This window comes from Vitis vinifera, chromosome 13 (genome assembly GCF_030704535.1).
Source record: "Vitis vinifera cultivar Pinot Noir 40024 chromosome 13, ASM3070453v1".
NCBI lineage: Eukaryota > Viridiplantae > Streptophyta > Magnoliopsida > Vitales > Vitaceae > Vitis > Vitis vinifera.
This window is the reverse complement of record NC_081817.1, coordinates 7,519,948-7,531,108: the sequence shown is the minus strand read 5'-3', so window position 1 is coordinate 7,531,108 and position 11,161 is coordinate 7,519,948. Positions and strand designations below refer to the sequence as shown.

The following is an 11,161-nucleotide window of genomic DNA, read 5'->3' as shown; positions in this document are numbered from 1 at the left end:
TATATATTTTTAAATTATTTAATCTTTATATAAAAGAATTAAGGAACTTTTTAACTTTTATTCAAATTCCCGTAGACAAATTTATATTTTAGCTAAATGGACAATGGTAGGCGGCATGATTTCTGAGCCCATTGGTGGCCGGCCTATTGGGCCTCTTTTGTCCGACTCATGTCCTTAAACCCCGTTTCAAGAACTGTACATCCCGCGCACACCTGGACCAATTGGAAATGGGATGGTTAGCTCATAGCTGCGTGGGTGTAGTAGGGTTCTGATAATCCACACTCCCTTCTCCCTCCTCCCTCTCCCTCTCCCTCTCCCCCTCCCTAAACACAGAGGTAACATTCTCTCTTTGGTGGTATGGGTTTTTGCCATTTGTTCTGTACAAGTGCTTTGAATTTCACTGTAACCATTAGAGAATGTGTTTCCCTTTGGACTGTCATTTTTTTCTGTCTTTGAATGTTTTTTTGGTTATGCTCCGTTTGGCTGATGAGGAAATGCGGGAAAGGGAAAGCAATTGAAGTTTCGAAGTTTGGAAGGTGCGATTTCCAGCCACCAAAACAGCTATAAATGTGAGAATGAGAATTTCGTTTTCTTCTCTGTTTTCTCAGCAGCCAAACGGGGGGATTCGCATATTCTGAATTTGGTTGTTGGGTTGCTTATTTTCTTGATGGAGATTCCTTCGGTAGCTAGGAGTATCTTTATGCATTTTGGGATAGAAATTGGAGGATTATTTTCACGGAAGCGTTGTTCTCTGAGGCGCTGTTTGCCTCATGAAAAATGGAATGTATTGTATTTGTAGCTCTAAGCTTGTTACTTTTTATACGAAAGCTATTAATTTTTCAAAATGATGGAGAATGGCACAATTTTTTTTCTTAAAAATTTTATGAGTTTCTAGCCCAGAAATGAGCTCACTGTTCTCATCTCAGTCATGTTATATGTATATGTGAGGGCTTTGGCATCAATATTCTCAAATCCTACATACAGAACAACTTATAGAAGTATTTAAAGAAAAGGAACTCTGGGGAACAGCTGATAGTGCTGAAGTCTGAAGACGAATTTAGAGTTGTAAAAAAAATCATGGCAAACTTCTTAATTAAAGACCATGAGAAAACCAAAGAAGGAGCATTATTGCAAACACTTCCACTGAGAATTTTATGTTTGTTTTATTTAATTTTTTTATTGCCTATCTCCATTGAGGATTGTTTAAGTTACAAAAATCGTCAGTTTCCTTCCCCTATTAAGAAAATAGCTCCTGGGATGAGGTTCCTAAGCTATTACCCATTTGTTTTTTGCTTGTGTGCAATTCATTTTTTTATGTTGAAGCTTCTTGTTTCTGGCAGTTGGACCCTGCCTAATGAGTTTTGCATACCAATTTAATCCTGAGCTAGTGGATCATCTTCTAGTTGCAGTAGGATATTTTGCCTAATAACGAAATATTGTTTATAGAGATTATCCACTTATGAATTTATGGGAGTGATGGAAGTTTGCTTGTGCAATCTTAGGCATACCTACTTATTAACATATATAAAAAAAAACAGCTATTTCCCCTATTCATGACCAAAATTTTGGATGGTTACATATTGTAAGCGATACATCTTAACTTAAAGAGCCTAATTCCCAACTACCTGGTGTTTTTCACCAACTATCTTTTTTAGAGCCCTGTCCTTCCTTTTATGGGGCTTCTTTTCTCACATCCTTATTGGATTGAACCACATTCTTTGCAGCCTTTTCTTTTTGTTCCTTTTCTACTTTATCAATTACAAGTGCTTGTATTGAAAGTAGCTGTACTCAATATCATTGATTTATTTGTAGAAATTTTGTATTTACGTTATATTTTATACCTAGTTGTTGGGGAAGTGATTCTTTTGAAGTTGAAATTTATTAAAAAGTCTTCATCTCTCTTACACACAGAAGTATAGGGGAAGTCTTTTGTGCCCTCGAGTCATATGCAACTATACAAAACACTGGAAGTGCCAAAAATGTTCCCTATAGAAGGATGCTTCCATTATTCCTTGAATCAAACTACCAAGCAATGGTTCTTACATCAAACTAGCAACCAATGAAAACACACACACAAACAAGTGCAAGAATGAGGGAAGTCCTATGTGCCATTGAGTCATATGCAACTACACAAACACTTGAAGTTCCAAAGAATGTTCCCAAGAGCAAGATGCTTCAATTATTCTTTACATGAAACTACCAACCAATGAAAAGATCAATAGTTGGAATAGAAACTTCAAGTGTGCACCCTAAAATGAGAAAAAGGTAAGAGGAGAGAGAGTGAGAAGGAAGGGAGCTTCTCCCCATGAGCTCATATGTTGATAATCTAGATTTCTAATTTATGTTTGACATGTGATTTTGGAAAGGATGGGGGCAGTTGCTGAATGCATGGCCAAATCTTTGACTTCAATCTTTAGATGTTGCACTGTTCTAACTACTTCTAATTCAGATTTGTTATGATGTGCCGTTGAATTTATGTTCCATTAGTTTCTTTTACATTTTATTTGCCTAACTGGTGGCATACTGTTGTATTTGTTATACAAAAAGCAGTAAAATCTGTCATCAGTGGCTTTCATTATACATTTCTTGAGGCAAATATTGCATTAGATGATCTTTCCCATTTAGTGATTATCTTGTAGAGATCATGTCCTTTACTACTTGATATGAATGTTATTTGAATGTAATAAAGAATACAACTGGGATACAGAGTAACCTTATTATGATAACCTGTTGAATAATATTGGGTCTCCTATTTGGTCCTTTTTAATGATTACCAGGTTGGTCTGCAGGGATCCATCCTTTGAGTCTTTGAAACTTACCTAGATTTTTTCAAATGAAAATTTCCCCTAATATCGGTTTGTATTTCTATGGGTTGTCTTGTCACTGATGGATTGCAAAAAGTACATTTCTATTTATAAGAAATCAAGAACTTGATTCATAAAGGACTTAAGTTGATTATGTTACATGCAGCTTTGTATCCTAAAATCTGGTGAACTTTCTGAACATTATGCATGCTATAAAAGGTGGATGGGTTGGGCAAACTTTTGCCCTAGCTAAGGGGAATGATTCTGGAAGGAGAAAGTCTCGAATTCGCCGGTCAAAAGAGGAGAGGAAGGAAATGGTGGAATCCTTTATAAAGAAGTAATTGCAATACACTTCCTCCTGTATTTTGATATCTTCGCCAGTCATTATTGCCCTAACTGAATTTTGTGTTCTCTCTCTTTCATTTTAATCTTTTGTCATTCTGTTATATGGTGTGACTGTGAACATGTGTATCTGTATCCATTGAGAAATACCATATCAACATCAGGTGAGCAATACCACTTTTACTTATGTACCTATAAATCAACTGTGAAAATGACTCTTGCGATCTGCTAGATGAGTTTTTTTATGAATTTTTGAGAATAATAGGTAGTTGTTGGAGTTGTTAGATTCATAGGGTTTGACAGAAAATATTTTTGGCCATCATTTTCACTTTAAAATAAAAACCAGGATTAAAAGAGAAACTTCTTCTTGAGTTCAACTTCTTGGCAAGATAATTTTTATCCTCATGCAGTCTGTCTGTTCCTATGTTCTCTAGAACTAAAAGCAGATTTCTCCCTTTCGCAAATGAGTGGGTCCATCCATCCGGTTCAAATGCCTTAGTAACCTTTCATGACATTATGGCTCAATTCTGTAGCTCAACTGATTAGCATCCTGCCTCATTTAGAAATGGTTTATATCTATGGTTGCTGCGCATACTGCATATACTACACACATGCATGCACAAAGACTATCGAGAAGACATTGGTAATGTGCTGATATGGTGATGACCATGATATTATAACTTTGAAGATAGTAAGTGCAGGATATGTTGTTGGATATTTGTTTGTTATTTATGAGAAAAAGAATTAGTTGGCCCAGTGATTAGACCAATGATTAGACCAATAATTCTTTTTTTCAATTGAATTGTTTTAACTGAAGCTGAAATTCATGCTATGATTTGCTAATTACACTTCTCTCTATTCATTGATTTCACTGTTAAACTCTATTTGATTTTCTGTTTTCCAAATTCTCATCAAAGTAGCAAGCTGCAAATTAGATATCACTTGTTTGGTGTACTTGCTTTTAGATATCAGAAATCAAATGATGGCAATTTCCCATCACTCAATCTTACACACAAGGAAGTTGGTGGGTCTTTCTACACAGTGCGAGAGATTGTCCGAGAGATTATCCAAGAAAATAGAGTGCTGGGTCCTGCTAAGTTGACCCCAGAAGAGCAGCACATGGTTGAGTTATCTGAGCAATATCCTCTTGGATCAATTTCCTTAGAACCTCAAGTTCACCTGTCATCATCAGTTGAAACTGATTCAGTACCCGACCATCATCAGATTAGGAGTGAAGAACTGGTTCTGGATTCTAGTAGAAAATACACTGGATCTGAACATCACATATTTGACAATGGATGGATCATTAATGGGAGTCATATGGAAAAGAAAAATGAAGAATCTGACATGCCAATATATGCAGAGTTGGAAGTTGCTGAAACTTCAGGGGCAAAGAATGCTCTTTTAGAAGAAGTAGAAGTAACTGCTGCTAAAGTGACGGATATAGCAGCAGATGTAGTGGTAGAGACGTTTCCATTAAGGTCTTTTACTAAGCCATCTTACAGCTTGGATGGGGAGCTAGGTGAAGCAAGCATTATGACTGGAATTTTGGAAGAAAAGGAAACAGAGAAGGTGGAAACAGAAACAGGAAAAAGTTCTGTTTTGGATGGAAAGAATTCAGTAGAGGACCCTTTTGGTTTGGTGGATGAGAAAGCAGTCACAAGCCCCGGAGGTTCATTGTTGGAAATGAACTCTGGTTTGATTGATGAGGAAGCAGTTAAAAATGTTGCAGATCCATTGTTGGAAAGCTCCAATATCACTTCAATCAACAAAGATGTTGTGCATGATGATCAGGATGGCACTGTTCTTGAAGTTAAAATATCTCATGGTGACTGCTTATCATCAGACACATTTGAGCAAAGCCAGGAGATTGCTGAAAATAAGGTAATTAATAAAAATGGAACTTGTGTGTGTGTGTGACTTCTGGATGCACTAATGCGCACTTTCAAGTGTGCTAGGCTTTCCCTTAATGCTTCAATCTAATTGGGGCATTGGTTCTTCAAATTTGCAAGATGACCCCCTAAATCAAGTCTGGTTTGAATTTGAATGGAACTCTTCACTGAATATGATTTTAGCACAATTTGCATTTGTAACACCCTTTAATAGTTTATAGTTGTTTCTGTTGGAAAATTGTAAAGGATTTAGAGCCAGTCTTCTACAAAGTAATCTACTTTGCCTTCTTAGAAATTGTTCGATCGGATTGAGTCCTTACTGTGACCTAATGATTGAATGCCATCTTTTTTTTGACCTACACACATGGACATCAATATAGTCTCAAATTCATCCTTTACAATTTTCATCTGATGATTGAATTATGCAAACAGTTCTAGATCTTTGCTTCTATCCAAACATTAATGGCAAACAAGATCTAACCGATCTTGTCCACGAGGATTCATGACAGCACCTCATGCTTCTTTGGGTCCTATCTCTCTGATGCTGTGTTTGTGCCTGTGGATAAATGTTACATGTTTATGGCTCTGTTCTGGTGTCAACCACAATGATCTTAACAACCCCAATCCTGCTCTGCCCATGTTACCTCACTTCTTAAAGACTAACTTTTGCTTCTATTTGGCCTGAATTTGTCTCTCGATTAGATGGTAAGTATCCACTCATTGGAATTCTTCTCTTTTAGAAAAATTATTGCATTTAACAAATGAGAGATAAAACATATTCTGAACAAATATGATTAATTAGATGGTGACTTGTAATGAATATATGAGATGTGCATCTCTGTTTCTTGAATATGTATGGGATGAATTTGTGCTTGAAAGTGCTGTTTAATGTGCTTTTGCAGAATTTAGATTCTCCAAATGGCATCCATAGCGAGAATATGACTGGGTCTAGTACCAGCAGTGCCTGTAGTGAAACCATTTCTGAAGAGGCAATTGTGATTGAAAAGAAACCCAATATTGAAGATGGTAGCATCCCCCAGAAAGGAAGCAGTCCAACTCTAGACAGAATTAATCTGTAAGGACCATCTTCTAACCTTGTCATTCTGAGATTCAAAAATACCCATCCTTATTTTCTTTAAGGTGTCTGCACTGAGGGAGATTCTCCTGCGATAACTAACTGGTACTTTATGTTTTGTAGTGAATCATGGGAAGGAGCATCCAAGAAATCTACAGAGCCAGAAACTAACCCATTTCTGGCATTCATTAAGGCATTTGTAGCTGGCTTTGTGAAGTTTTGGTCTGAGTAAAATTTTCCCATTTATTTTCTTCAGTTTCGATGCCCCAGATGAAAGGTTTAGAACCTGCCAATGGAAGGGGCATGATTTGGTTGAGTCTTTGCTCATATCAGAGAATGTAGTTGTTCTTAGTGTGTCTTGTCATTTCTTTATCTTTTATTTTTCCAGTAATTTTTTGTGGAACACTCTTTGTTGTGCATGATTCAGAAAGTTTGGCATTGCTGAATATTTCACCGACTAGTGTTTGAAGGGACTAATCCTCGCCATATTTGAAAAGCTGGAGAAAGAGGTTGGGCATCGAGTCCTTTTCTGCAAGGCTCTGTTTCTGGAGCTTAGGCTACCAATGGGCTAACCTTTATGCTGATATATTAGTTCTGAAAAGTCTTTTTCTTATATAAATTACAAAAGCACTTAAAAGCGCTCACTAACAAAATATTGCAATGCATACCAACTACACACTGGCATTTAATATCATTAATAACTCTTACCATCTATTCACGAGGACGAGCTGACGAGGTTGGTGGAATAGAGACTGAAGAAGCTAGTAAAGATGTGGAGGTTGTTGTTTTGATAGTGATGAGGAGGATGGTGGTGAAGCTGTTTGATACTCATGTTGTTATGTAAGTTGTATGTTCCACGTATGCTCATCCTCGTGAAGGTAAAAGTTAGCCCTGATTAGTAGCTGCTTTTTAAAATAGTTTTAAAACAGAAAATATAATGTTTTCAGGAACGTATTTTGTTTTTAATTATTTTCACTTGTTTTTTTAATGATTGTTTTAAACTCTCTAATGTTTGTTTGACCTTTTCTATTTTGTAATCTTTTCAACAACCATGTCGATATCATCGGTGTCAATGAGAATCAACTCAATCATCAATGAAAGACAATTAGGTACGCTCTTAACAATCATATTCTTATCTTTCAATGTCAATTTTGGGTGGAACATCTAATACCACATGCCAAATAGGATCTTCTAGGTTCTTATATTAAAGCTTGTGCAGCATGAGTTGGTAAGAATGAATGACTTCTTCTCGAATAACTTGAAGCTGCTCACATTAGATGGATTTACCATCCTAAAATTTGATTCCTTATCAACGTGAACGCTTTGTTGTGTTAGTTTTACTCAATCGCACTTAAATAAAATAGGTTTGTATCTTCCATGATACGCCAATTGGATGATATCCTTAAGAACTCTATAATATATCATAATCTTTGGATACACTCGACTCCAATGCATGTACATATAAAGTTGGAAGTATAAATTGTCGGAAAATGTCTTAAATTCTTTTTCGAGTTAATTTGTAAATTTGATATTCTCCTTATTAGGATGTATTCTTCTTAGAGATTGTTTTATTATTATAAAGAAATATCATATTATGAATTTTTTTTAGAAATAGATACTTTATTATGATTTTTTTTTTTGTAAGAATAGATATTTTTAATAATTAGGCAATTAGTTTCATATATGAAATATTCCTATATATGTAATAATAAAAAATATAAGACAGATCTTGATTAAAAGAAAAAGTCATTCTTGGGTAAAATTTGGGTTGGTTTAAAAGTTCTAAGATTATAATCTCCTTGAACAATATTAGTTCTTCTTTCTCTTCACTTATGAATATAGGCTTTAGGATGAAACGTGTAAATTATTATATGCTTTTGTGCATTTTCTCTTTTTGTTCTTGTATTTTCTTTTATATATTGTTATTCTTTGACATAGTTTTTTCACACCAAACTACTATCAAAGTTTCTATTAGCACAACAAGTGATATCAAAGTTTAAATTAACATTTTTGGAAGAGTAAAACAAAGAGGATTATAACAAGAATTTTGGTTGAAAGTAATCTCAATTGTTCTCTCATTAGAACGTGATAAAAGAAATACACATTTTATTATTAGGAAAGTTGTTGTAATATTAGATTTTCTTATAAAATAAGAAAAATTATCAATAATATCTCTATAAATATTCTATAGGTCATGAGTGAAAATGTTACAAGATGGAAATAGATTTGTGAAAATTATACATAATAGAAAGAAATGTGAGGATGAGTGAGAGACATTTAACGGAGCAAGAGTATGCGGTACACAGTTTAAGGTGTAATGTCTTAACATAGGATGTACATAGAGACCCTATGTTATGACACTATTGAGCCTTGAACAAAGAATATCTTTGCTATATTAAGTCACTATTAAGCCTTGAAATCCAATGGAATATAGGATGTTTGAAGGCTCAATAATTCTATCTATTTTTTCTTTTCTCTATTTTCTATAATATTTTTTTATATGGTATAGTGGAATGATTCTTTCTCACTGTGGATACATGCATTGTTGATTGAACCCGTCAAAACCTTAGATGTCTTTGTGTGTGGATTTTTTTTATCTTTGGAATTTCTATCCTCCATGATATTCTTAATTTCTATTTTGTTTTTCAATCCTACCACGGATTATTATATCTTCTAGAGATATGGATTTGCTTTTGTACTTCATAGTGCTTTTATAGTCTTTTCAAGACTCAAGCAAAGTCTCAATGAGATATCCAACACCATAAAGTTAAGGTACTTCAATGTGCTCATTTTGTAGATCATTGGATAAGACATGGTATACATGGATTCTATTCTTAGTTATCTAGAAATTTCTAAAGTTTCTGATGACATATTTTTGGGTTCTTGCATTTGGGATATGTTGTTCATTTGGTTTCTCCCATGTCTTTCGTATCTTTTATGAACGACTCATTTGATAAGATCTCAAGATCACATAGAAAACTTAATGCAATGATACTATCTAATAGATTTTATGAGCGGAAGAGGTAAGTAGAAAACATGTCTTCATTGTTTGGCAAAAGTATAGGAACAGAACTCCAATGGCTGAGGGCAATAACAGGCCTGGATTTGGGCCACAATAAAAGCATAGAGTTTAATTGGGCCCAACCAGGGTTACCCAATTGGGCTCATGCAATCTTCCCATATCAAGCACCCACTAATGAGGATGAATCTTCGATATATATATGAAAGAAAATGAATTAGTATTAGTTGTAATTAAAGTAAGATTAATATTACTTAGAATTAAATTAGGATTAATATTTCTTGTAGTGTAATTAGGATTAACTAGTTGAGTTATAATATAATTAGAATTTGAGTCATGATAGGTTATTAGAGTCCTAGTAGATTTTGGATGTTATAATTAGAATTAGAATTAGAATCATAATAGGTTATTAGAGTTTTAGTAGACTTTGGATTTCTTAGAAAAACCTATAAATAGGTTAATCAATGTAAATCAAAGAAATGAATTTGATGAATAATATTATATTTTCTTTCATTGCAAGGTTGTAACCCTCAATGGTGAGACTCCTAGAAGGCCTTAATGAGACTCTAAGATTTTTCATCTTTTCTTCATTGTTTCTCATTTTTCTTTATTTCTTATCTTATAATTTTTTCTACCATAAATTTTATTCCTTGTTCCTCTCCTTATACCCTAAAACTAAAACCCTAACCCACCTACCCTTGAGTGTAGGCAACCATCCTAAACCATCTTAAGGTTGTCTTACATCACCCACATTTTTATTTTTATTTTTATTTTTATTTTTAATATCAACAAATACACAAAATAAATGAGGATGAGGTGGTTGCCCTTGGCACTACTCCACCTCACTTATCAAATTAATCCAAGTTACATCCGAGTATCCGACATCCTAACAACTAAAGCCCCTTGCAACGGAATGATATCAAATAAATAATTGTTGTGTTCATGATTTCATCCTCATTATTACTTTCCATTCCATTGTATGCATCCTCTCATTCCCTTACCAAATTATTGCAACCTATCCCATTTGGTAGTATTATTGACCATTACAGTGTATTGGTAGCTATTAGATTGTAGCTATTGCAGGCTACTCCATCTAACTTGTCAAATCATTTAATGTGACATGCTCATCCTAAGAGCTAGAGCCCATTTCTTGTCAACATCAATCTACACCATAACATATACAAGCTTTAATCTAAATTTTAATTTTTACCTTTCAAGTAACAAGAAAAAACATAATCTCGAAGGAGCATTCAATATGTATATCATGTTTCATAACATCTTTCTACAATCTTATACCTACACGTTTAGAGATAAAAAGAATGACAAAATTTGATTTCATATTTATGATCTTCTGTCAAATCTAACTTCGATATCATATTAAACAATCGATTTTCTTAAAAGCTTAAATTTGTAGGATTTGAACTTAATACGCATATCACTCTTTAATACGTCATTCTCGTTTTAATTTAGTTATTGGAGTGTCTTCATTATTTATTTATTGCAAAAATCTTACCCTCCTTTATTCATGTTTTTTTTGCTTATTAATAAAGAAAAATTTGAGATATTGAAGAGCCACATACTCAATCTCCACCATTTAGCACGTATGAAAAATTCGAAGTAATTAGATGAAGGTATAAGAATCAGAACCAAAATACACAACAATTTATAACTACACACATAAAGAAATTTGATTGCTCGTGTTTTTTGGTAGATACTTCTTTGATATTATAGTCGAACCCCATTGATGAAAAATCACATGAATCGTTTCCCAAATAACCCTAACCATTTTTTCTAACCTTGAGTGCATTGAAATCGATTAAAACATTTATTCAATGTTTTGGCCAACAATTCAAACTATGAACAAATTTTTATACACGTACCGGAGGTAGCAATGTACCATCGACAGCTCACCTATTGACTTTCCGGTACACATACACATCATACAATATCCAATTCAATAGTTGTCATTCCCCTTTTTCTTTTCAAAGACCCCCCTCGTAGGCCTGTTACACGCCTGCTATAAAATATG

General features: G+C 34.2%; 1 protein-coding gene across 4 annotated transcripts; it reads left to right on the top strand.

Annotated features, from left to right (window-relative positions):
- Window positions 1-193: 193 nt before the first annotated feature.
- LOC100249674 (uncharacterized) lies at window positions 194-6,561 on the top strand. Of its 4 annotated transcripts, none has more exons than XM_010648279.3 (5): window positions 194-355; window positions 2,971-3,141; window positions 4,112-5,030; window positions 5,941-6,113; window positions 6,237-6,561. In XM_010648279.3, exons 2-5 carry the CDS (start codon window positions 3,008-3,010, stop codon window positions 6,343-6,345), a joined length of 1,335 nt encoding a protein of 444 aa, XP_010646581.1. In that variant the 5' UTR covers window positions 194-355; window positions 2,971-3,007; the 3' UTR covers window positions 6,346-6,561. The 4 variants fall into 4 exon arrangements, with proteins under 4 accessions (XP_010646581.1, XP_059598058.1, XP_059598059.1 ...); XM_059742075.1 differs by having other exon boundaries at window positions 209-536; XM_059742076.1 differs by having other exon boundaries at window positions 209-569.
- Window positions 6,562-11,161: the final 4,600 nt, after the last annotated feature.